Below are 27,342 nucleotides of genomic sequence, written 5' to 3' on the forward strand. Positions count from 1 at the left end.
GAGCACTGAGCCTGTTGAGGTTACTGGGAGCAAGGAGGGGGTTAACCTGCTGAACAAGAGATACAGGTGAGAGGCAGAAAGACAGATTCTGTCCATCTCTGTTCTTCTTTCTCCTGAAGCTAACACAGTGGTAAAGAAACTGCACTATTTGTAGTAAACGTGTCTTTTAAAACATTTCCTTTTAATTGGAGTTGAACTGCAATGGATAATCTAATAAAGTGCCTGTTAGCAGTACTGGGTTTTTAAAAATTATTTGTGCCATTGCACATTGTGACTATGTAAACATCATGGAACTGGTGTTCATTAGCTCTTCTTGCAGTAAACACCAGTTACTAGTTTATTTGTCTTAACAAGCTCACTTAAGAAATTCTTGTGCACTTACAGCCATTTGTTCCATTTCTGTGCTCCAGTTCAGTGTCTCTTTGTGCCAGGGCATCTGTCTACTGTGCTAAATACTGCATCAGTGAAAAAACTGCCTGGTATTTAGCTTTTAGAGGTTTCTTTCTTTGAAATATGCTCATTTGAGTGGTCCAATTTCCAATCTGTCCAAAAAATTATTTATGTTGGCATAACTGAGGAAGGAGTGAACTGCAGTAAAGGGGGTTGGCAGCGGGGTAATTTCTTAATCAGACTGTCACAGGAGACAACATTTGTGGAAGTTCACCCCTCTACTGTGAAGTGCTTATCATGGGTAAAGATGGTTGTGAAAAATAGCTTTATTTTCTCGAGCAGGTAGTTAGTAACTCTATAAATCAAATGGGTGTGTAACTTAATAAAAGAAAATAATGTTCTGTCTGCTTGTTCCACAGCTGTTGGAATAGAATAGTTTTTAATATTCATTTCATTTAGCTTAAATATTATAAAATGGCTGCAGTGTATAGCTACTCCATTTTATATATTGTGTAAAAAATTGTTTTCCATGTAAATAAACCTTTAAAGATTACCCTCCTTCATAGTAAGTATCCCAGTAAAACTGGTCTACTTGTCTTGGAGTAAAGTATAATATATTACTGGTTAAAGGTAATTTAATCAAGCCTGCCTTACCATTTGTGAAGTGTGCAGAGAATATGATGTCAATCCTCTGTTAAATGGACTGATAAAATTGCCTTTGTATCGAAGTATATTTCTCCTCTGCCTGCACTGTTTTGTTGTATTCCTCTCTAATGCTGTAACTGGTCTTTAGCCAATCGGTTTAAAAAACAAAGTCTGTAAAGGCACCACATTTCTATACAAGCAACACTAATTACTTTTATTAAAGGAAATTATTGAGTCTTTTAAGAACATGTGCAAGTACTGAAAAATATTACTTTACCATTTTAAATGAATAAGAAGAGCTCATATCTTTAGAATTTGGTAGATCTTTCTGGCATTTTCTGGTATCTAGTGTTACAAGTTGTAATGTACCTTGTTTGAATTTTGCCACCTATATGCTGCAGTATTATATATTGCCTTGCAAAAATGCAGTGTGTTATAGTCCAGGTTCTCTGAGAAGGTTAATTATACGTAAAGGTCACAACTTTCCAACCTGTTCTGCCTTGCCTGTGTTTTGAGACTTCATGTTTCATACACAGATTCAGAGTCTGTTGAGATTTCTCATAGCTGCTGCTTAAAACATGGGTGTTTCATAGGTGACCTATTATGGGGATTGGTTTGTACAGGCAGTTGAGAAGGGGAGCTCCTAACCAGCAGCTGTGGAATTCTGTAGTAAGTTTTAGTTGAGTTTACTTTCACTTTGTAAAGCAAGAAAATAAATTTCTCTTTTATGTGCCCTTGTACACATATTAATTGTATTTATAAAATGTTCTATAATCCCATAACTGTACTGTAAATACTATTTGATATTCAGCAGCATTCTATCCTAGGGCAGGCCCTTTTGCTGTATCTTTTCTATCCTCAATTTGTAATAGAATCTATAGAATGTATGGCTAGAAAGTCTCTTTGAGAGTGATTTATCTTCTGCTGTTGCAAAGCTATGAGTGGGAATGATTTATTTAGACTCCTTTTAATATTATCCAGCTATTAGGCAGTGCAGTGGGTGGGTTCTTAGATGATGCTGCTGTCACCCAAGATACTAGTAGGCTTTGGTTTCAGATGTCTTTGGTGTTTCAGATCAGACCTTTAATCTGTTTGCTTTAATTCAGCCAAAGCAAAAAGATAATGGACTGGGTCAATGTTGTAGTAAAATGTTTGAATGCCTTAAAATGCTCTTGATAAAGGCATTATTCAAGTTTACTGATTTATATATATATCTATATAGATACATAGGTATATTCCATGTGTGTATATGTATATATAATGTCTTTTTTTTTATTATTATAAATATCCTTCTGACTGTCAGTTCTTTTGGATCTTCCAATTAAATACATAGACCACCAATTCTGCTTAAGCAAATTATTTATTTGTTACGTGTCCAGTTAGTAGACTTAAGAATCTTGCATTATCTCACAGCCATAGCTACTCACTCACTGGTCTTACGCTTACTGTGAACTTGTCTGTCATGACATGGGCATCCCCTTTGGCTAGGTCTCTGCATAGCTGTATCCCAGTTACGTGTGTGACATGTCATCTCTGCTTACTGGTATGTTTGGGTTTTATACAGTGACGTGGTGGTGGCCTGGACCATAATCTCCAAGTCTGATACCCATCTGAGAAGAACGTGCATCTTTTATGCTGACTTTTTCCAGTCAGCAGGAAGTGCCACAGGACTCCAGCCCAGGAGTGTTCATCCCCTTTGTGCAGGTGCACCAGATTTCGTGTTTGTTTGTCTGTGCAAGAGCTGAGAAGCTAAAGCTTCCTTGTCCCTGCTGACTGAAGTGTTAATGCAACCAGTAAGCAGAGATGACATGCCCTGTATTTGACCTGGGGGACATAAGGGTATGATTGATTGGCACTTCTATTCCTTCAGAGTAAGAGAGAGAATAACAGCACTTGTGGGAAGCCTAACTGAATTACCAGCTAAATCAGTGACATTCCTTCTGAGTTTTAGAAATTCTTTTCTCAGAGGCAGTTCCAGTAACGTAACACCTGCCGGGGTATTAGAATAATACAATGAATCTTTATAAGAAGTGAAAATCAAATTCTTGCTTTGGCTAATCAAATATGATTGTAAACATTAGCTTTTTTTTCCTTCTCTTTCACACCCCTTTTCCCTGAGTCCTCTTTATGCTGCAACAGCTCTACAGAATAACAAAGAATTCGCCTATGTTTTATAGCAGAAATGTTCTTGTACTTAGCTGTCATATTTGCAACCTGTTCTCAAAACTATACATCTTGATTGATGTTCAAGAGTTTGGTTTATTGGTGCTCCCTCCCTATCCTCCAGTGCCTCATTCATAAAAATAAAATCTTAGTTTTTTATTATGTATACATAAAATATCAAAAATCTATTCCTTCTAAGAGAGATCTGACAATGTACCATAGCCATCATGTTTATTAGGAGGGCAAACTGATGATGTCCATTTGAGTTACTGCCGAGTCTCTGTAGCTGTGGTTGGGGTGGGAATGGGAGTGGAAGAACAGCTCAGTTTCTCCTTCATTAGCATCCTGTAACTGCAAGAAGGGCAATGCCTCAAGCTCTCATCAACCAAGCGATGGGGTATAGTAATGCTGGGAATTTGAAAATCTCATCAACTCCTTTATTTTATAGCTGAAGTAATGTAGAAATGATTTGTTTTAATTCACCCATAGGAGGGATAAAGTCAATTCTGCAGCGTTCAGTTGGCAAACATGTAAGAGCAAAAGGGTAGGAACAGATGTAATAAGCAGATAAATATCTATATATATTAGTCTTTTAATTAGGACTACATAATGTTTTAGATCTTTTGAGTTCACCCTAATGAACTATGATGAACCTGCTGCCTTGTGCCCAAGGTTTAGATCCTATTTGTTGCTAAGCAGCCGAGTCTCTTCGGGCAGGTGGTACCGTGCTGCTCCAGCAGGGACACCGTGCTCAAGGGCAGCTTTCTGTGGCTTGAGGAGCTTTGGGATCCGAGTTTCCCGGGCTGGTTGCGCTACAGGATTTAATTTCTTTCACAAAACAACGCCCCTTGTAGCGACTGGAAGAGCTCGAAATGAGAATGTGAGGGGGGAAAAAAATAATACAGGCAAAGCCCGTCTTTACAAAACCGGCAAGCAAGTAGCTGGATGAAGCCTCTCGTCACAGCTTCAGCCTCACAGTCCGTCATGCAGGCCCCCTCCGTGCCGGCAGCACCGCCCTCCTGCCGCTCCCCTTCCCCGCTGCCGCCGCGGGCTTTCAAACGGCAGTGCCAGGGCGGGCCCGCTCCGCCCCGACCGTTGGAAAGCCCGCGGCAACGCAGGCGCAATGTGGCCACGATACGTACGATTGACGGCGGTGGCACCCCATGAAATATCCAAGCATTGGTGGTTCAGTGGTAGAATTCTCGCCTGCCACGCGGGAGGCCCGGGTTCGATTCCCGGCCAATGCAGGTGTTACTTTTTAACCCTTGTTTCCTGCGCCTCTTTTTTTTTTTTTTCCCTTAAAAACAAATTAAAAAAAGCCCACACCAACCAACCGAAATAGGCTCACTCCTGCTACTAATAACGCTACAATACACACCATGTTCTCTCTCCGGTTGGGCGGAAGCACCCGACACCCGCTCCGCCGAGCTGGAAGTGACGCAGCCGGATTTGCCTTCAAACTGCCGGCGGCGGCGGGAGGAGGAGGAGGAGGGCAGAGCCGGGGGTGGGGTTAATCGCTGCTGCTGCTGGAGGAGGAGGAGGAAGGTGGGGGGGGAAGGTGGAAGGTGGAGGTGTTGGGGTCGTGGCCGTGGCTGCTGTGAGTTGTTGCTGCTGCTACGGCGGGGCCGAGCTCTGGAGAGGCGTAAGTATGAGAAAAGCCCGCGGTGTCTTCCCATCTTAGGGTGTCTGGGTTTTCCGTGTCCTCCCCGTCCCCCTCCACCCCTCGATGCGGTCACTGTGAGGTGCCTCCGCCGGGGCCATGGGCTGCCCCGGCTCGTCCCGAGGCGAAGGGCAGTCAGCCGGCTCTCGGAGAGGGGCGACGGCTGCGCCCCGCATGGCGCCCGCCGCCCTCGGGGGAGCCGGGCACTTTGCCGCCCGCCGGGCCGCGGCTCCGCTGTCCCGCCGCCCCGGGGGCCGGGAGGTGCTCTGGAGGGTGAGTCGCCGCCGTCGTTGCTGTCGTGACACTCGTGATCGTTCTTACACCTCGTTCGTCGGTCCTTCTTCTGTCACTGCCGAAGCTTACACGTGCTCGGGGCCGCACGGGGCATCGCTGTGGCGCCCCTGAAGCCGTGGGAAGGCGAGTGCCGGGGGTGTGGGGCTGATCGGCACCCTGACCCCGGGGGTCTGGCACTGGGTCGGTGGGTGGGTGGTTGCGTGGGCTGCTGGCACTGCTTCAAACACAGAACTTTGGTTCGTGCTTCTCCTTTCCTCTGCCACCTGTTCCTTTGTTGTTGGGTTTTGTTGTTGTTGTTTTCCTCACACTAGTGAGCTCTTTGCAAATACACTATTTTTCTCTCCGGAGGATTAGCACGCATCCATTCTACATACTCGTTCTGCCGCAGACCCTTCTAAATATTCTGAGAGATTTGCTAATTTAACATTGACCACCTAAAAGGATTCTGCTCCCCACCAAATGGGGAGTAAGTAATAGGATTTTCTCTTAACTCTCTGGCAAAGCTCAGCCTTGAAAACGTAAAATCATCTGCTACCAGTGTATCTCTGGCTAATGATTTAATTTTTTAAATTTTTTGTTTTGTTAAGTTTTGGATAAACAGCAAAGTATGCTAGTGTTCCTAGTTGCTGGTGGTTTTTCTTCTGCTGCCGTTACTGTTAAATGCAGCCAGTGAATGAGAACCAGTTAGTTTACTATCCAATAAGTCTGGCAACTCTGCTCTTTCCCAAGTAATTAGCACAATTGCTTGTTGATACCAAATGTTGCTAGTCGTGGATGTTATGAAGAAGAGTATTAAAGCTGGAAGGGAGCTCGGAGGTGATTCAGGGGACTGTGTCATCAGTAGAAATTGATCGCTGAAAGCTATTACTTTGAGGTTTTGTTTTTCCTCTTCTGGCTTGCTGAGAAAACTTTTTGAATTTTATATAGTTGTTTTGATGTCAGAACCTGTATTGCAGGCTGAAATAATGGAAATATGTACACTGCCAAAATTCAGGCTCCAGCTTAGTGCAACATGAATGCTGGACTGAAGGGCTCTTTGAAAGTATTTTCCTTGTAAAGCTTTTGCTGTTTGCTGAGTTAGAAGAATAGCTGATGGGTCCCCCTGTAGTAACTGGAGGATTGTAACTTTAATATTCTCTCCTAACAACTGTATATTCATCTTCGTTTTTATTTTTTTAAGTTGGGGGATGTGGGGGTTGTTTCTTTGTGAAACAGGATTGCTATTGTGTTTGGTTACAGCTTCCTGAATTCTAATATGCAAATACAAGCAGAAATTACTTACAATTATTCCTTTAATTAATTGTGGAAAAGAAGATGTATCTCCAGTGTTTTCTGGATGATTGTCGGGCTGTTGAAACATTGAAACAAAATAGCAAAAATAAGTTCTAATATGTCATTCTCAAAAGTTGTAAGTATCTCAAACCTTTCGGAGGTTTCAGTCCTCACTGCTCTTGGCTGTTCCAGACTCTAGAGATATTTTGCTTGTAGCAAATGATAAATGATGTATTACTAGCGATGGCTTAATTTGATGGGTTGCTATTGTGTTAATTCAGAGAACCATATGTAGTCATAATCGGGCGGAGAATGTGTATTCTTACTGTGAAATGTCTGTGTTTGCACACAGTGTAGAATCAAACTTAAGAAGACTAAGTGCTTAAGTTGTTTTCCTTATATCCTGTTCGCTGTAAACTTTACGAGCTCGTTGCTGTTTCAGTTGCTGTTGGAACATAGATAACTTAACTGGGCATGATTCATGGAAAGGTCATAGCTGATAATTGCAGCCTTGCTGCTTCGACATCCTGTTATGAGATAGTACTAGGTATTTGTAAATACTCTCAAAAATATTAAGTGGTGCAGGATTAGTTTTGCAATTTATTTTTTTTGTCCTTAAGGTCTGGTTTAAATCTGGGATTTGTGCATACTCATGCCTTTCCCACATGTCTGTCACCCTACTCTGAGATGTCACAGTCAGTCTACTGTGACTTTCTGCTGCAAACTTTAATCTGGTTTCAGATTACTATAACTCTTGTTTTCCCCTGTTTAGAACTGCTTCAGCATCTTCAGTTTTAGATGCAGAAAGCCTTAGGGACTGGCATCAGTGTATCAGGTCTGACATTGCCCATAGTCAAGTGGCAGCAGCAAGTGACGTGCCCAGACCCAAGCAGGGCCAGCACCTTTTTCTGTTCCACTTGCACACAAGAGCTTTTTATTTGGAAGCCACTTCTAAGCACTTCTGTTCTTATGAATCAACATGAAGCAACAAAATAAAATTGTTTTCTAGTTTACACTGAATTTTCTTTCATTTTCAGTGTCACTGATGAAATGGATGGATTCCTGGGTTTTCTTGGAATTACTGCGTTAGATTATGTTGGAAGTGTCACAAATTTAAGAATTTAAGTGAGGGTATTTTTTTCTTTTCCTCCTGTATGAGCTGTTAGTTCATTCTTCTTCCCCACTTCTCCTTTCTGTCCTCTTATCTTGTATTACCTGAAAATCACATTTAGACTCTTGTTATGGGCAATTTGGTCATTTTAATTCCTGCTATTTTGGGACTACTGTTACAAGCTTCTTTTTTTCTTGGGTGTGTGTTGTTTTTTTTTTTTGGTTTGGGTTGGGTTTTGTTTTGTTTTTCTGGATATTGAGACAGAATTGCTGTTCTATTTGTATTGCTCTACGGTATTCAGCGTAAAAAAAGTTACCTATGACTTCTCTCTGTGTTTGAAAATCTAGTTTGTCTTTAGTAACTTGCTATTACTTGATTTTTAAAATGTTTATTAGCATCTTGCTCAACTTGTGATTTCAGTAGTGTTAGTCATAGGTATGAATTCTCATCACAGGAAAACAGGTGTATCTGGTAGGATGAGCAGGAGTGGAAAAGCTTGCTCCTAAATATAGCAGGAAAAACTTTGGTAATCTCTGTGTGATGTTCCGTGCAGCAGTGGACAGACATCTTCAGGCTTTTTCTTCTGAGGTTAAAACCAACAGAACTCCCAAATCAAACAGTGTCTCCAAAGGCTAATTAGGCTGCCATATAGGCTGTCTTTGTAGTTGCTGGTGACATTAACTGTAGCAGCTTGCGGACATCGTTTTGGTCAGCTCAATGAGTCTCTGGCCAGAGGGAGATTATATAGTGTAGGTCCTTATGATAGCAGGCTTCCATCCCCAGCCCCACAGGTCTCTTCTATGTGGTTGGGTGTGGGTTGTCAAGGCTGTTTTCAGCCCTGCTGCTGCCAGAGTTTTGGTATTTTGGCTGAAACTTTTTCACAGCAGCTATCTGATTCAAGGGAAACTGGGGAAGGGAAAGCAAAGAAGGGAAAGAGGATGTTGGCTCAGGAATGCATCAGCATTGTGTCTACACAGAGCTACTTGGGAAGGCAACAGAAAAGGGGGTGGGAGAGTTGAAATGTTTGATTTGTGTTTTCCAACCCATGAGCTTCCCCCAGGGGAGCTAATATTTTAGCAGCACATTGTCTGGTGTGTGCAAAGTCTGGCTTCTGAAACCTATGATAGTGCATCTGAATGACCTAGTCTTGAAATGTGTTCAGTCTTAAGTCTGTTTATTGCGCATGCGAGTTTAGTACTTACATTCTTTAAATAGTTGATCTGTATCAAGTATGCTTCATCCCAGGGCTTAGCTCTAATTGCTTGTCTGCAGTTGTTTCTTATGAGTACTGGGTACAGGTGCTGAAAAGAGAGCAAGACAACTCTCCTGTAGGCATGTTTGTTTGCTTATTTTAGTGTTCTCTGTGCTTGGTCCTAGGAAATTAGGAGAATAGTGGGAAAATTCTTGGTGTGCAAGAGACAGGAAAAGTGGATGCAGTGCAGGTATCTTGGAGAAGAAGGGAATGGGAGGTATAAGAATATAGGATGGCTGCTGTGTGGATGGTGACTACACCATAAAGAATAAGTTGTCTACGTATTACTGCATTTGTATAAATAATAGTTGTGTGCTGTTCTAATCCAAAAGAACAGATTCTGATAATGCTACAACGATGAAGTGGTCACAGTCCATAATGTGTGCTCAAAAAAACCCAAAACCCTGGTGGGGAAAAGTAGATTGGTTTGGATGTTAGATAAAGTGCATAACTACACACTACATGTTCAATTGTGGCCTCTCCTTACCTTTTGGTGATAACCTAGCAGCCTCAACATTTTAAAATTTATTTATTTAATTTTTTAAATTAAGAGTATCTTTTTAAGTGTAAAAATTAAGATCATAGGAAGATGCAAAATGGGTATGAGAGGTGAGTATTTGTTTCAGAGAAAGACTAAATGAAGCTGGAAAATTGTAAAATTGAACAAATGGAAAAAAACATTCTCCAGAAGGGAAAATCAGACTTAAACTTGTATGCACTGAATGTTAAGGCAAAAAAAAAAATAACACAATTTATGTATCTGGAAGAAGGGCTTTGATTTATTGTGTGATGGGGATTTTTTTTAACCACAAGCCTTTATAGCATGGATGTGTAGTGCTAACCGTAAGTTAACAATTTATCTTACAACAGAATAAAGAGGGAGAATATGCAACTGTGGCTTGCAGTGGTGCATTTTAATCTGCATATCTTGCACATGCTTTTCAACAGAATCTTCATTGCATGGAACAGTTCTACAAAGTCAAGAGTTTAATTTCTAGTTATAGAGAAACAATTGTTTGTTTGTATGGATGGCATTTTTTAGGACACTCTTCTAACCAGTGTGTTTCTGGTTTCTGTATTTTGATATGCCACGTGGGGTAATAAGCATATGGAAATGGTTGCAAAGCTTTTTTTCTGATCTGTGGATTATTTTTTCCCCTCAATACTGCCTTTTTTTTTTTCAGCTTCATGTTGAACATGAGCCTTGTTATGATCAGTGAGAATGTAAAGCTGGCACGTGAATATGCTTTACTGGGAAATTATGACTCTGCAATGGTCTACTACCAGGGAGTTCTTGACCAAATGAATAAGTACCTCTACTCTGTCAAAGATACATATCTGCAACAGAAATGGCAACAGGTAAATAGTACTTTTCTGGGACATTTTGAGGGAAAACATTTAAAGCAGCAAAAATTTACTATCTTATGGCAAACTAAAAGTATAAAATACACCAGTCTCTGAAACTCTATCACTGTTATGTGTAAGCTTTTTCAGTGATATATAGATTTAAATAAATCTTGCAACTTTTTGCTCTGACAGTGACAAAACAGGCAGTAAAACACAGGCCTGGAGAGCCAGTGCACCATCTGGCTTGTCAGCTTTTTGCTGATGAGTGCCCCTGTTATGCTGAAGTTTCTTAGGCGTAGTCGTTTTGAGTAGTCTTATTTTCCTCTCAGCATTTTGGTACTGTAACTTATAGATCCTGTGGCTACCACAGTAATTCATCCTTAATACAGACACATTTTTTTAATTGACATTCAGTGTATTGAGTTGCACTCTGTCATATGTGTTTAATGTGCAAAAATTATCAAAAGTCCCTTTGATGTTAAGTCCAAAATATATTTGCTTATTCCTTAAAGGTGCTAAGGAAGGCAGAAAAACCTTCTCAGTATCTAATATGTGGTGTTATTTTCTGTTGAAGTAGAATCAGGTAGTTTGTGAAACCTTGTAGAATCCATCCAGGCATTACATGGGCTTGAACATGACTTACAAACTTATTTGCACTGTGCTTAACCTACTGGTTTTCAGTTTTGGTTTGGTTTGGTTTGGTTTTTTATCAGGTTTGGCAGGAAATAAGCGTGGAAGCTAAGCATGTGAAAGATATAATGAAAACCCTAGAGAGTTTTAAACTGGACAGTACTCCGTTGAAAGCTTCACAACAAGAATTACCCACTCATGATGCAGAAGTTTGGTCTTTGCCTGTGCCAGCTGAACGTAGGTAAGAGGAAACCTGAAGACCTAAATTAATGTGTATTAGAGCAAAGAGTGCTTTGACTTCAGCCCCTGTGTAATTTTTGTTCTGGAACTTAGATGTGTTAACACTCATACCAGCAACTTGCCACGATTTATACTGAAGGACTATTGCTATTTTGAGGCAGCCTACTTCAGAACATTCTGGGGCTTTTACTTTATATAGGCCTGACTAATGTTAATCTGATTTCTGCCCTCCTCACCTCTCGCCTCTCCCAGCTTCAGATAAACTTGTCATTTCAAGAAAGCTCAACTCTGTTCCTGAACTGATCTTCTCAACAGTTTAAAAATGATTCTGCATGTAGCTGATGTCAAGAGGATGGCAAAGCATTGTCAAAGTAACAGTAAAATCTAGAGGTGTCCCAGTTTAGTTCCTTTGGTGTAGCAAGGTGATTCCCTGATCTCCTTCATGAGTTGGTTATTTAGGCTAGCATAAGCCCCAGGTCAAGGGGTGGGAGAAAACAGCTGCATGCAAGCCTGCTTATTTCAGAAGTAGTTTTGAATTATGCTGGGTTAGTGTCTGCAAAACTAAAGCCTTGCAGTGTCATTTGTAGCTGCTCCTGAAGGATGGTCCTACCTTCCACAGTTGCCTTATGGTTTTTTGCTTTTGTCTTTGTTGGCACTGATCAGCTGGTTCAGGATGTGAAGCTGACAAAAGAGACGATGTTTTGTGAGCCTAGTGGGGTCTTTGTCTGGTTGTAAGTTTGTTTGGGTTTTGTTGTTGTGGTTTTTTTCCCCAAGATGGGCTATTTTATCTGCTTAGTCAGAGATTTTAACACATGCCAGCGGCAGCATGAAATAGGGAAGAGTAGTACAAAGCAGATGTGGAACAGTGATTATTAGTTGTACGTTAGTGTCATTAGTTGTGACAGCTTAGTTGTGCTCTCAAACTGTTCTTTGAGGCTTTGAACTTACCGGCTCTTTCTCACAGATAGATAACTTCAGTCTTTATTGAGTACATTTTTGCTTTCTTTAAATTGATTTATTTTAAGCCTGCTTTCTGGAAGAAATGGATCTTGTGTGATCACACTGTTTCTGTTTATCTCATTTAAATACTTTGGAGCAGTGTTAGCCATTTTCATTCAAACCATCTGGAAGAGTTGAGTCTGGGAGGTAGAACCTGCTTAATGTTTTGAAGCTTTCTAGAGAAGAGGCACAAATTTTTCTAAGGAGGCAAAGACTTGAGAGACCTGTTTCCATTCCATTTATTTTGCCAGCTGGTGAAGTATTGACTTGTAATATGAAAAAGCCATCATGAAAACTTAGGCCATGATAGCATTAGAATAACCAGAGTAAATGTATTGAGATAGCAGAAATCTCAAATGTAGGTGGAAATTAGCTGTCTAATCACATTATTCCTTTATTTTGAGCTTTGGAGTGTTAAAACCAGGAATAAAAGGGGCTGGGCACTCATAAATAAAAGTATCTGTTGATAGATACCCCGTTTGGATAGTGAAAAGACTTTTAACACCTATCATCTTATAATTAGCATATTCATGTTACCTAATATGCATTTCACCCTGAAGAGATATGTACAGTTCTGGCACACTTGATGCTGTAAATCAATTAAAGACAACTTTTATGAATAATCTGGATTCTGATACATCTTAAATTATATTATTTCCTAGAAATCCCATGAAAAAGTTTAGCTCTGAGAGTAACAAACTTGTATGGGGAAGCAACTGAATTTTAAAAAAGAAACCTACAGTATCAGTCATGGTACTGGTTCATTCACACATAATTCTAAAAGTAGTTTAGTTTCAAACAACTGCAGGCCTCATGTACACACTTCTTTCTGAAGAAGTGAAAATAAAACTGTCATTCCCAAGAAACGTTTACATTTCTTTGAGTAGGAGAGTGAGGATCATTGTGGTAAAAAGAAAAACTATTGAGGTGGGGCATTTTTTTTTTGCTCTTTAAGCTTCATAACACTGGGATTACTTCTATTTATGGGATATATGTAGCAAGAAGCTGGTTTTAAGTAAGTCATAACTGAGCTTCTGTTAACGAAAAAAACATTTATATTTAGGGTCTACCTAAAAATATCGGTATGGGTTTTCAGATGTAGATTTCTATCTCAAGCAAGATGGCTTTTTATTTTGTAAGCTCTTGATTTGACTACGTAGTGCTCACCAGTGACTTTACACTGAGGCTTTTTCCATATTTTATGACAAATTAGACCTTCGCCAGGACCCAGAAAACGTCAGTCTGCTCAGTGCAGTGACTGCAGAGGTCACAACAATCGCCTCAGTGCAGCTGTCAGAGGGCCTCACCGTCCCTCCTCTCGAAACCCCAGTGATAAAGGGAAGGCAGTCCGCAGCCGAGAAAAAAAGGATCAGCAAAATAAAGGAAAGGAGGAAAAGGTAAGCTTGCAAATAACTTCATGAATTTCAGAAACTCAATCTTGCTTTCTTAATATTGAAAGTATTATAAAGTTAGATGCCTGTAAAATGTTTCTGTTGTTCAAGTCAGGGTGCTTATTCGATGAGCACCTTATAAGTGTGTTTGCTTTATGCATGGTCTTGGTTATGGACTAATAAAAAAAAAACCCCACACAAAAAAAACCCCATGCACACAAAAAAACAACTCTAACACTGAACTCTCATCTGGAAGAAGTGATCAAGTGATCTGGTAATTGGGGACTTGTTTACTTCAACTTGGAGATAATTGTCTAAAAGTATACCACCAAATTACTGAATAGAACCCAATGGGACTCGAGCAAATGGTATGTTTTTGTGTGTTCTTTAATTGCTTTTGTTTTTTTTAGACTGAGATTGATTCATCTGGTTTTTGTTTGGTTGGTTTGTTTTTTTGATTGTTAAGATCTGATATTAGCTCCAGACTCTTCACTTTTTTTCACTGAAAAAAACCCCAGCGTAGATCTAGGATTCTTTGCAATCGCAGTGATTTGATTTTTGCTTGTTCTCTGGTCTCCATAAATTTAGCTGATGACTGGAATAAGGTATAATGCTGTAGACACTAAATTCATATTCTTCGCGACTGAATAAATCAAATATTCATGCCATAGAGTTGGTTAGCTTCAGCAATCTTATATTGTGGTAAGGTGTCATGACCTGTGGAAACAGAATAAACTATAAGGGTGGAATTGTTTAGCTATGTAAACTACTGCTTTTATTAGGAGCTAAATTACATTGTCTTTGAGTGATAATCCTCTCTGACTAAGGATGTACGCACACAGAGACAGGATAGGTCTTTTTTCTTTTTTACAGTTGTTCTGTCATCACCAGTGCTTGCTGTTAAGTGTATAGAAAGCTGGGGTATGTCTAGTGCATTTTATTTCCTTTCAGTTGCATGGTCTCTGCTATTTGAGCCTTTTCAACTGTGTATAGAATCATAGAATCATAGAATTAGCCGGGTTGGAAGGGACCTCAGAGATCATCTAGTCCAACCCTTGACCCACCGGAGCAGTTGCTAGACCATGGCACTGAGTGCCACATCCAGTCTTTTTTTAAATGTCTCCAGGGACGGAGAATCTACCACCTCTCCGGGCAGTCCATTCCATAGCCTAATCACCCTCTCCGTGAAGAAATTCTTTCTAATATCTAACCTAAACCTCCCCTGGCACAACTTAAGACTGTGTCCTCTTGTCTTGTTGAAGGTTGTCTCTGAAAAGAGTCCAGTTCCCACCTCGCTACAGCCTCCTTTCAGGTAGTTGTAGACAGCAATGAGGTCTCCCCTGAGCCTCCTCTTCTTCAGGCTGAACAGCCCCAGCTCTCTCAGCCTCTCCTCATAGGGCCTGTGCTCGAGTCCCTTCACCAGCCTGGTTGCCCTCCTTTGGACCTGTTCCAGGACCTCTACATCCTTCTTAAACTGAGGGGCCCAGAACTGGACACAGTACTCGAGGTGTGGCCTAACCAGTGCTGAGTACAGGGGAAGAATCACCTCCCTGGACCTGCTGGTGACGCTGTTTTTGATACAGGCCAGGATGCCATTGGCCTTCTTGGCCACCTGGGCACACTGCTGGCTCATGTTCAGTTTCTTGTCGATGCAGACTCCCAGGTCCCTTTCTGCCTGGCTGCTCTCCAGCCACTCTGTGCCCAGCCTGTAGCGCTGCATGGGGTTGTTGTGGCCAAAGTGCAGGACCCGGCACTTGGCCTTGTTGAACCTCATCCCGTTGGAATCGGCCCAGCTCTCTAGTCTGTCCAGGTCCCTCTGCAGAGCCCTCCTGCCTTCGAGTTGGTCCACACTTCCTCCCAGCTTGGTGTCATCTGCGAATTTGCTGATGATGGACTCAATCCCTTCGTCTAGGTCGTCGATAAAGATATTGAACAGAACTGGGCCCAATACTGATCCCTGGGGGACACCACTAGTGACCGGCCGCCAACTGGATGCAGCCCCGTTCACCACCACTCTCTGAGCCCGGCCCTCCAGCCAGTTTCTAACCCAGCACAGGGTGCTCCTGTCCAAGCTGTGGGCTGACAGCTTCTTCAGGAGAATGCTATGGGGGACGGTGTCAAAGGCTTCTTTGCTTCTGCTCTACTACAGAGCTGCTTTGCTGCTGGTCTTGTCCATGCTTCTTTATCAGTTATTAGCTCTTTTCTACTCCTGTGGTCTTCCACTGTGGACAGTGAGGTGGATTAAAAATGCCTCAAAGACAGAGCTCAGAGAATTGTCATTAGTGGTGTAATCTAGCTGGAGGTCAGTAACAAGTGGAGCTCCCCAGGGGTCAGTGTTGGGTCCACTTCAATATATTCATCAGTGACCTAGATGAAGGGATAGAGTGCACGCTCAGCAAGTGTGCTGATGGTACAGAACGAGGGCTGACGTGTGAGAGGACTGCACTGCAGTCCAGTGTGACCTGGGCAGACTGGAGAGAAACTGGGCAGAGGGACTCTGCATGAGGTTCAACAAGGACAAGTGTAGGGTACTGCACCTAGGGAGGAATAACCCCGTGCATCAGTACAGGTTAGGGGCTGACCTGCTAGAAAGCAACTCTGTGCAAAAAGACCTTGGAGTCCTGGTGGACAGCAGGATGACCATGAGCCTACAAGGTGCCTGTATGGCAAGAAGGCCAGTGGCATCCCAGGGTGCATCAGGAAGAGCATGGCAAGCAGGCTGAGGGAGGTTCATCTCCCCTTTTACTTTGTCCTGGTGAGGCCACACCTGGAGTACTGTGTCCAGTTCTGGGCTCCCCAGTACATGAAAGACAGGAACTTCTGGAGAGACTCCAGAACAGGGCCACTAAGATGGTGAGGTGACTGAAGCATCTACCATGTGAAGAAAGGCTGAGGAACCTGGGTCTGCTCAGCCTGGAGAAGACTGAGGAGGGCATCTCATCAGCGTTTACAAGTATCCAAAGGGTGGATGTCAAAGGATGGGGTCAGACTCTTTAGATGCCTCCAGTGACAGGAAAAGGGGTAGTAGTGACCAATGTGAATACAGGAGGTTCAACTGAAACATAAGGAAGACTTACTTTACTGTAAAAGTAATAGAGCAGTGGAACAGGCTGCCCAGAGAGGTTGTGGAGTGTCTCCATCTCTGGAGACATTCAAAGCCCACCTGAACACCGTGCCATAAAACCTACTCTAGGTAAATCTGCTCTGACAGAAGGGTTGGACCAGATGATCTCCAGAGGTTCTAGCCCCCTGATAATCTTTGATTCTGCAATTCTGTGATCCTGCAGATAACCTTTGTTCATTCTACATATGGAAGTTCTGCTTAGTTTTTTTGCATTCCATATATATGGGATATTTATGACACCTGCAGCATTTGAGATACTCTTAAGTCAGTGTGACACTTTATAAATCAGTCTCAGCTACTGTCTCAGGTAGTTTTTGATTTTTCTGAGAGAAGAGGTGAACACTTACATTGGGATAGGTATGTGCAGCTTTGATTACCTGCTAAAGCAAAGAAATTGTATCAGTACAATATCAGTGTATCAGTGCTGGCTTTGGGGAGAAGGAAATGGGACCAAGTCAACCACATAGATCTCACAGTGCAGCAGTAATACAGATGGTTCATTATTTTCATGCTGGTTTATGTTGCTGCCTTCTAAAGATATGCTGCTATTGTGGACTTGTTATAGAAGTGCATAGTTGCATAATCATTATTATATATTTATGTTATTGTGTCCCTTATATAGAGCAAATCCACATCTGAGATTTCAGAGTCTGAACCAAAGAAATTTGACAGTACTGGATATGACAAAGATTTAGTAGAAGCTTTGGAAAGAGATATAATTTCTCAGAATCCCAACATTCGATGGTAAGTTTGAATACTGCTGCCAGTCTTTTCAGGTTGTTTCTTTTTCCTCTTACACAATACGACAAGAGTTAAGTATTCTAATGTGTGCTTACATATAAAAAGTACCTACTTTTTTAATTTAAAAACTTGTTTTGCTCCCCGGGGGTGTACCAAGATTGAAAACCAATTAACAAAGAAGTTATGTCAGTATAGGAACCCTTTGAAATCTTGCTGGATGTGACTGCCAGTATAAAATATAACCCTTTGTCAGTACCTTTACATAAATGTGTTGAGTATTAAACCTTATACAAAGGTTGTTTTGTGTTCTGAATTTTTTCAAGCTTAGGTGATTTTTGTGAGGATTAAATGAGCTAAAATCTTCTGGCAAATAAAGTAAGCTTTTAAAAAAACCTTGAACAGTCCTATGAACAACTTTGTATATATGCAACTATCATGTATTTCAGGTTGATATGTAAATATATGTTTCAAATTTTATATTGAATCTTAAATTACAACTTCAGATTTTAAACTAGTTCAGCATATAGATATATTTTGAAACCAAAGTATTACTTGGGCACATGAAGTTAAGTGGATGCTCTGAGGGTTACCCTCAAGAAAAGAAGAGAAGCCTATTAGGTATCAAAGAATTCATATGTTTGTAATTCTGGGAAAGGATTAAAAAAATTCTTCTTAATTCAGTTCCATTCAGTCTTCAGTAAGACGTTCCTGTAACTATGAAAGATGGTGTCCAGGTTTTGGAGAACAGTCAGGCTCTTGGCAAAAGAAGAAACCATCATCTGTAACTAGCATAAATTAACCAACTTGTCCTATTCTGCTTATTCCTTCTGTGAATAAGGACAGCAGTGTCCAAGTGGAATAGTTGATGTGTCTCTCTTTGCTTTTGCTTTTGTATCCAGCTAGAGTCTACTAGCCACATGTCAACTTATTTGTTATAGGCTTTTTTCAGTACAATATAAATAAGTTAACTAATTTTCCTGAATTATTGAAGAGCCACTATATAACAGTAAGTTTGATTGCATATTGTTTTGAGCTGTGGACTGATTCTTTTTCAGCCTGTCTGAATGTGTTGAACAACGTTCTGTTTCTTGTCAGGGATGACATTGCTGATTTAGTAGAAGCCAAAAAGCTCCTTAAGGAAGCCGTAGTTTTACCAATGTGGATGCCGGAGTTTTTTAAGGGAATTAGAAGACCGTGGAAGGTATGAAAAAAAATCTGATTCTATGGTCATAAGTAGGATTTTGAGATTAAGCTTTGACAGAACACTAAATTTTGGGTGCTTTACAGTTTATATAAATCTTGTTACTAAAAAGTAAAAAGAATTTATGGTAAATAGTATTCACAAAATATGGATGTCAGCCAGCTATATTCAACTCTATTGTTGCAAGGAAACATTAGTAATTAATTACTTTTGAGTAATCTTTCAAGGGAAAGTTTACATCTAGCATTTTAATATTATACTATTAAATAAACTGAAATTGTCTCTGTTTTGATTCTTGTCCTAAAAGTGGTTGTTCTTCATTTTAATAGGGTGTGCTGATGGTTGGTCCCCCTGGTACTGGAAAAACCCTCCTGGCAAAAGCTGTAGCCACTGAATGCAAGACTACTTTTTTCAATGTTTCTTCTTCAACACTTACCTCAAAATACAGAGGAGAATCTGAGAAACTTGTTCGTTTACTGTTTGAAATGGTGATTGAAGTTTCTGAGCATAAATAGTGAGATAATGAAGTAGAATTACTTCTGGAATAGTGAAACCTTGCTGAGGTTTAGAACTCATAATCTACATAAACAGCTCTCCAAGCTTCAGATGCTTTAGAACCACCTGATTTGGCCATATACATTCCAGATCTGTTGATTCCTAAGCACATTTATAAACACTGAAAAAAAAAATTGTCTTTATTTTCAGGGTTAGCTTGATGCATTAGAGGTAGCTCACTGTAAGCTGATGAGTGCTGTAGAACATGAGTGAATGTGAAAGTGGAGATGTAAGCTAATTGCCTTCTGAATGCAAACCCTCCTTAGGCTGTGTGTGGTTTTTTGTTATCATTGTGGATGTTTGTGTTAAAATAAGCAGACTTTCAAACCGAATTTGGCTCCAGAGCACTTGAAATTGGTTCAGGGCATATAAACTTCCTCTTATGTGTTACCAGTTTTGCATAAAGTATTTCCTAGGGTGCCCAGTACTGAAGGGGGCAGCAAAGTTGCAATTACAGTGGTCAGAGAAGTCAGGAAATAAATTATCTTTACAGTACAGTGATCATGTTAAATGAGTGGACATGGATGGCATCTCAACTGCTGTAGGACAAGAGCTTCTATGTGATGTTTGTCCTAGCTTTAACTGAGCTCTAATTCGAGCATTCTATGATGTCTTTACTAGTTCTTATTTTTAATGTGTAAAACTGCCTTTAGTTTATTAAGCATTTGTTTATAGCCCTATTACAGGACTTTCCAAGAAACCATTCTACTCAAATGTTTTTAACAAATGCACAGTTGCTTTCTGGTTTGGTGCAGTGGTCAAAGAGAGAGAAGCTCACGTACTGTTTGATACTTAGAAGCTTGGGTAAATGTGCCCATTACCCAGCTCTGAATATGCTATTACTACTTAAACGTGAGAAGACTGCCATTGTTCTCTGTTTCTGCTTTATCTTTTGCTTTCTTTAGGCTCGATTTTATGCTCCAACAACTATATTTATTGATGAGATAGACTCTATCTGTAGTCGCAGGGGAACTTCAGAAGAGCACGAAGCAAGCCGACGTGTGAAGGCAGAACTGCTGGTTCAAATGGATGGTAACTACCTTTATCACTGGAGAATGCTGGGCTGGAGGAAACTTGAGGGAGGGAAAGCAAATAAAATTTCATTGTCAAGAAATCAAAAGATAAAAATCCACTATCCTAACTGTCTATGGAGGGAAAAAAGATACTGATTTTTTTAACAATCTTTTAGCATCTAAGCAATGACCTTAAGTTACTCATCCAGAGTACAAGACTACAAAACTTCAAAAGAGAAAAAGTATCAATTGCTTCTTTACATAGCGTATCACTTCTCCAAAAACAAGTAAAAAGTGGTTCAAAAGGACTGTCACCTCTTCCAATTCAAACTTCAAGAGCAATCGTTACACTTCTTTGGGATCTCCTTTCTTTTTTTTTCTCCTAAAGATATAAATTAAAAATGAAGGCATTTTTTGTAGGAGAAGTTGGGAGAGTTTTCTTTTTAAAACACTTTGTTACAGCTATTTGCTTAACATTTTGCAAATCAGCAAAGTTCAGATGTAGATAACACTGCAAAATCACTATAGAGGCATTGTTTTTATACCCTTTTGGTGAGCAGGAAGAAAGAAAGAAGCAACTGAAGAGTGCTAATCTTTGGAATACTTTGTGATAGAATTCCATGATTCAGAAGATTTGTATATTTAGTTCTGGTTCTTTGATGCTGATAGCCTTTCATGTTTGACATTAAATAGTAGCAGAGCTGTAATGCTGTTCTCATAACTCAAGTATGTACAGAAGCTAATTTTATTAGCAACAACTATTTGAAGTCCTTTTACTCATAAATGGTGTTTTATATGCAAATTTTCAAGCAGAGTAGGTACAATGGCTATTCTATGGCCCAGTCCTCTGATGTAAGCAAAAATGGTAAATGCTGAGCACAGCAAGTTTAATAAATAACTTCTTCATATAGCAGCAGTTTGACAGTGCTTTAGAGACTGAGGTGTTCTCTCTGCCTCTGAGAAGTTGTGATTCAGTCCACCAAATGTAAACATTCACTGCAGTGGTTTGTAATAATCCACCTGAGTATGTGACACATCTGTCCTGAATTTAGAAGTGATGAAACTTTGTAGGGAAGTGATGCTGCTTTTGCGTGACTGTTAGTGAGTACTGTTGAGAGATGGGGGTACTTGCTGTTCTGTGGTTTTCTGGGTTTTGGGTGGGGTTTGTTTTTCCTTATATGCTGTTACAGGACATTTACATGAAAATTCAAAAGGTGTAATGGCAGAAATGCAGAGGTTTTGGGTGTAAAAGTTTTCCAGCCATGGCAGAGAGAAACTTTGATCTAAGGAGTGGCCTGTGCCACTGGTTCTAATTAAACTGAGTCTCCATTTTTGCTTGCAGGCTTATAGATGAAAAACTGTGCTCTTGCACCTCGTGATTCTATTGCACTTGGACTCACTAAAGCCCAATAGAGTAGCTCCTTTAGTATTCTAGAATTTTGGATGTTCTCTCTGTACATCAGTGTTCATAAAACAAACATACATTTCACTTCTTTTCTCCATTGCAGGTGTTGGAGGGGCTACTGAAAATGATGACCCTTCAAAGATGGTCATGGTACTTGCTGCTACTAATTTTCCTTGGGATATTGATGAAGCTCTAAGACGAAGACTAGAAAAGAGAATTTACATTCCTTTACCATCAGGTACAAAGACATAGGGAGAGGAGTGGTTGAAAAGACTAAAATCTAAACTTACATCAATATTCCTTTAGTTTTGGTCACCTGGTTTAAAAATCTAATTCAGACATGCATACAATTTATTTATGAATTCAAGACAAGCATAAATCTAAACATTGGATGTTTACCTTTGTAGGAAGTATAATGTCCTTTTCTCATTCTTCCGTCTTACCCCCCTTCAATTAATTATTTGTCTTCAGAAAACAAATTGTATTACTCAATTTTCTGTTCTTTGATCAGCAAAAGGTAGAGAGGAACTTCTAAGAATAAATCTGCGAGAACTGGAACTGGCTGATGATGTTGACCTGGCAAATATAGCTGAGAAAATGGAGGGTTATTCAGGTGCAGACATTACCAACGTATGCAGGTATGTTAGCATTGCATCATTTGTGTTGCTGCTGCTACAAATTCTGCGAAAACTGCTTGTAAAGTAACTCATTCATGTGACTAAGGTTGTTGGATACAAACAGATTGTTACTTGTCTTTTATGTATGGCTGAAAGGCAAAATCCTGCATTAATGTTCGCCTAGATTTCCATTTGATATTTTCATATAATAATGATGAAAAGCAGTTGCAACATAGTAATCTAAACAAGCTATGATTTAGGAAAATTTCATGTTCTTTCATATACACCAAATTCCTTGTGTGAGGTAGATCTGCAGGAAGGTAGGCTTTAACTTTTAGAGTTGTAGTCATTCTGTTAAGGTTAAACAGTTTCAACAGTACTTCCATGGGGAAGAGGCAGTAGTGGCAGACTAGAATAATTGAAAGAAAAAGTGTTCTTCACCTTCACAGGAAGGCTGAACCATATTGTGCTGACAGTACAAAAGCTGTGTGCTTAGCACACTGGCTTTAGTGATGAGGCTGACTTCAGCTCTCTTCTACCTCCTCTGTCTCCCCTTCTCTTCAGTACTGTTTGTATACAATAATTTGTGGGCCTATTCTATAACCTCAGTTCCTGAGATATTTGACTAAAAATACTCCTAACCCTTCCCCCAATCTTTTCTTCCCAAAAACTGAATAGTGGAGGAAAGGACTGGTCTTTTAAGGACTGATATCAGCCATCTAGTTTACGTCTGAGTTTACACTTGCACAGCTCAGTGATGGCAAATGGTGGCATCAGCAATATGGGACGAAGAACACAAACCTCTTAAGATGCTGTTGTCACCTAATAAGCAGCTGTGTAGCTTTGTTTCCCATCTTGGGAGGTAGCACTGAAGTGTGGCAGTGCAGGGCTTGAGCTCCAAGTTGTGCCAGCACAACTGTTGTGGAGCTGTACTTTGGACAGGATAAAAGAACTGTTCTGGATGCAAACCACCTCCTTGTTCCTTTCCTCAAACGCAGATGCATTTCTTGCCTTGGTTCCTAATGCAGCTCTGCAAACACTTCTCAGCAGAACTGAGGGGACAATATGCTGTGCCACAGGGATGAATGTGAGCGGCCCGTGCACAAAGCTGCCACCAAAGGCTCTGTCAGCAGGGCCCTCCCAAGGCTGAACTAAGGGCTTGGAGGCTCAGTGCTATTTCCTGAACAAACCTTACACGGTGTCTGGGAAAACAATGGTATGTTAGTTGCTCTGGATCAGTGTTGTGCAGATTTTGTTTCATTTGTAGGTTTGTGAGATGAGTTTGTGGTATTCTTTTGTTCAGTCCTGGTGTTGGTTGTGCTTTGAAAGGAGTCTGTGTTAATAGGCTCATATTATATGGAAGAGTTTTTGGCCTACTGCTTTGTGTGTTTTAGCTTCCCTTTGTCTCATCTGGTCTGTTCAGTGTTTGTTATTAGTATTTAATTTTATACTGGATACCAGGATGCTTGTTTAAAAGTTAAAATACTTGTAAGGTTTTCGAATGAATTTCATATATCTACATGCACACATTGTTGCCATTTCATTTTAATCAAAGTCTATTTGTACAAATACTATTAAAAAAAAAAACCAAGCAAACACGAAACCCACAAAGAAACACCCCAGTATTTCATTTGTGGTAGTTTTGTTAGACACGACTGAGGTGGCAGCAACCAGAAATCCAAATTGTGGTCTGGGTGTGCATGATTTGAAATTGGTGAGAAAGCACTTCATTAATGGTGTCAGGAAAAAAGAACATATTGTTTCATTTATACTGAGACAAAACAGCATATGGCTACTTTAAAAGTGCTTTTCTGTGGTTCAGACATTGTGTATATAAGCACAGAAAAAGTCAGAATTGGTAGACCTTAATAGTCCTTGCTAGTTACACTAGCAAAACTTGAAAAAAAAAGAGTTGGGAAGTCTGGTTTCAAATTATTCTCCTACCTTGAAGAATTAGAGGTGAAATCCAAAGTTTGCTGAGCCAAGGTGAAAACCAGTCAGAGATAAGAGTACAGTTCCAAACAGTCAGCATACAACCATGGAAAATAAAGCTGAAAGTTTGAAGTGATGTTGATGGAATGTAAAATGCATCTAATCTGCATGTTAGATGTGAGTGTGAATGACTTTGAATTGTCATTTGGAGGACTGCAGAGGTTGAAATGATCCCTGCTGCTTGTTCCAGTGGGTGGCTACTTATTTTCTGAATACAGTTTTGGTGCTTCTCCAAGCACTGAGAGTTGGTGTTTGAATGACTGTCTGCAAAAGGACTTTACAAAAGAAAGTGGTGGCAGCTGTGCTTTTATTTTGTGGGTATGTTGGGGTATGGTGAGTGGATTTTTTTTCTCACTCCTTGGTTAGGTTGCTTTTAATGTTTTTTGTTTTGGTTGGGTTGGTTTTATTTGGGTTTTTTGGTTATTTTTGTGAACTGCCTTCTGGAGGCAAATGAGGTGCATGAAATATTTTCCCTTGTCCCTGCTCCCCCCTGGTTGTGTAACACTGGCCTTTAGTTCATAAATGATGATACAACAGCAAAGCATGGTGGCACGTTACTAAGATGGAGTTCAACAAGGCAAATCTTTGGATTGTTCTGAAACTCTAGTGATTGTATTATGCACTGTAATTGTTACCAGTTGCTTAGTAAATCTGTGAAGTCTGTCAGTTATGGTTTTCTTTTGGGGATGGAGGGTAGAAGTGAAACAGAATATGCTGAAACTATCTTTCTAAATCCCCCCAGAAGACAATGTAAAACGTTTTTTTTTCTTTGGATTCTCACCTACTTACATGATAGGATACTGCTGTCGTATCACCAGGATGACCTTTCAATCTTAAAGAGAAAATAAGCTACAAAGCAGCGAGTTAGCAGGAACTTTAGTCTTTCAGTTTTATCCAGTTATCACCTCCTCAGCTCATCATCCACTGCTACTGCTGTTGGAAATCCAAATGTAGTCATACTTAATGCAGCAAGAAAGTGACACACTTGTACAATACTCTTATTGCTTTTTGAGACCAGAAGTTTGGGAGCCATGGGCTGCACAGATTATGTGGCTTAATATTTAGCAGGGAATGTATGGGTTGGAGGTAGATACTGTTGACCACTCTGTCTCTGAAGTGGGATTCCTATTTGAACCAAAAGAGATTCAAAACATTCCATCCACTCCTGTAGGTATGAGGAGTGAAACCATTACTTTGTCTTGTTGCTGGTTTAAAATACTATGAACAGCAGCTCTGTCATAAGTGTGCAGTGACATTAGATGAATCACTTAATCTTTACTTCTTTTGCCTAGCCTGTGAATAGTAGCTATGCAGAAATCCAGTGAGAATAAGTTCATGTTAGAAAAATACAGATAATATTATAAGTTGTATGAGCATATGGAGATCTTCCTGTTAAAAATTTACAGTTCTTTATGGTATATTTTTGAATGCAACAGGTTAATGCTATGTTGAGCCCTTCAGAAAACTCACTGTCCTCTCTTGAGTAACTGTATTTTATTTTTTTGCAACTTCAATAGAGATGCATCACTGATGGCTATGAGAAGACGTATTGAAGGCTTGACACCAGAAGAAATAAGAAATCTTTCCCGAGATGAAATGCACATGCCAACAACCATGGAAGACTTTGAAATAGCTTTAAAGAAAGTTTCTAAATCTGTATCTGCTGCGGACATTGAGAAATATGAGAAATGGATAGTTGAGTTTGGATCCTGCTGAGTTGTCTTATCTTGAAGAAACCACCTTGCGTCTTAAAGCAGCTCTAGAAGTAATAAGTAGTGTGTCAGTGCACTGCGTACTCTAACTTTTGTAATTTAAGAGCAACAGATGTCTAAATAAATTTTTTTCAATGCAAATTCACTTGAACTATCTCAAAAGTTGCCCATTTTTCTCAAATGTGAAAGATACTGGTATCTGCTTTGATCTTCAAGATTTTAAAATGTGACAAGTTTAATACTAGAACTTTTGCATCAGAGGATTTACTGTTGGAAAAAAAAAACAACGGTTACAAAAAATAGTTTAAAAAACCCAACAAACTGGCTTTGCTAAATGAGGTAAGGGATGCTAAGAACTAGAAAATGGGATAAACAAGACACAGTTGTTTAGATGTTTTTGCTAGCTGATCTTAGAGAAATCTACCCTTAAGCTGTTTCTATGCTATTAATGAAGAACCTGTCCAAAGACTGAAGTTTAGAAGAGCAGCTCTTGCACTGCTGGCAGTCAATAGATTCAACTGAAGTTAAAGAAAGGGTAGGATCATCACTGGTATACAGCATCTATTGGCAAGTGGAATAGAAGCAGTTCTCTGAGAATGGTTCTGGTGACCTTTTAGGTCATCATTTTTTGCTCAACAGCAGTCATTGTGACTGAGACACGTAATTTCTCTCTCCTTTACAATACCTGTTATTTTGGAAACACTTCTTGCTGCAGCTAAACTTCATGGGTTTTCATGAACAGAACATGTCTAGACTCGTTTCAGCTGGGAGATGAATACTGTACAAAACTGGCTGTGGAATTTCTGCTTATCTTCAGATGCTGCCGGGCAGATGGAGAGGACAAAGGATAATGAAAAGTTGCAGCCCTAGTAGAAGGCAAATGAGTCCCAAGTACACATTTGTATAAATGCCATTATCCTGAACTTCTTGTTAACATACTTAAAATTCATCACTGTTATGTCAGTGACAGCTGGAACTTCTAGCAGTGCTGGTGCTGAGACACTAGAAGGACAATGAGATGCAAATGTTGAGAGTCAGATGTTCAGATGTGCAAATGTCCAGAGTCCCTGGGTGGACTGGGCATGATGAACCCAGAAATGAAGAGAAGAAATTCAGGTGAGTATGCAAGTGTGTGCATTTATAGACTTCCATCTCCAAAATGGAAAAAAATGTACCTCTTTCATTTCAAAAGCCATATGTGTCTGAGTTAAGATATGTGCTACTTTGAAGTAGTGAGTTCTCTTATTTTCCTGTTTGTGTGTTAGGATTAAGGTATTGCTGTCAGCTGTTTTGCAAGAGACTTCTCATAATTCATTGCAATCAAGCTAAAATATTCAGTCTGTCACCTGAGTAAAAAGGGAAGGTAAACAAGCTTCAGTCCTTGGAAGCAGTCCAGTAAGGGGCCACTTAGATGGAAAGAACTATTTATTTTGAGAAGGTCTAAAGCAAACCTCATTTTTAAAGTGGTAATTGAGTTCAACAGGCCTGTTCACTCTAAATGAACAAAATAAACACCTGGTTAATATATGGTAGAGGGGGAAAATGCGGTAGATGCTGAATCTGTAGCTCAGAGGTTAGTTTTGTGTCA

The 27,342-nt window shown here is 40.1% G+C and overlaps 1 protein-coding gene and 1 non-coding gene across 3 annotated transcripts; both read left to right on the forward strand.

Moving 5' to 3' along the window:
* The first annotated feature begins 4,374 nt into the window (after positions 1-4,374).
* TRNAG-GCC lies at positions 4,375-4,445 on the forward strand. Its single transcript has one exon. It is a non-coding gene; the product is annotated as a tRNA-Gly (tRNA).
* A 337-nt stretch (positions 4,446-4,782) lies between these two features.
* KATNA1 (katanin catalytic subunit A1) lies at positions 4,783-25,892 on the forward strand. Of its 2 annotated transcripts, none has more exons than XM_030447012.1 (11): positions 4,783-4,840; positions 9,972-10,146; positions 10,848-11,005; positions 13,217-13,400; positions 17,141-17,262; positions 18,355-18,460; positions 18,790-18,948; positions 19,921-20,047; positions 21,537-21,671; positions 21,945-22,071; positions 25,560-25,892. In XM_030447012.1, the coding sequence occupies exons 2-11, from the start codon at positions 9,976-9,978 to the stop codon at positions 25,756-25,758; spliced, it is 1,488 nt and encodes a 495-aa protein (XP_030302872.1). In that variant the 5' UTR covers positions 4,783-4,840; positions 9,972-9,975; the 3' UTR covers positions 25,759-25,892. The 2 variants fall into 2 exon arrangements, with proteins under 2 accessions (XP_030302872.1, XP_030302873.1); XM_030447013.1 differs by lacking the exon at positions 4,783-4,840 and adding an exon at positions 5,103-5,131.
* The last annotated feature ends 1,450 nt before the right edge of the window (positions 25,893-27,342 follow it).

This window comes from Calypte anna, chromosome 3, assembly GCF_003957555.1.
Source record: "Calypte anna isolate BGI_N300 chromosome 3, bCalAnn1_v1.p, whole genome shotgun sequence".
Classification (NCBI taxonomy): domain Eukaryota; kingdom Metazoa; phylum Chordata; class Aves; order Apodiformes; family Trochilidae; genus Calypte; species Calypte anna.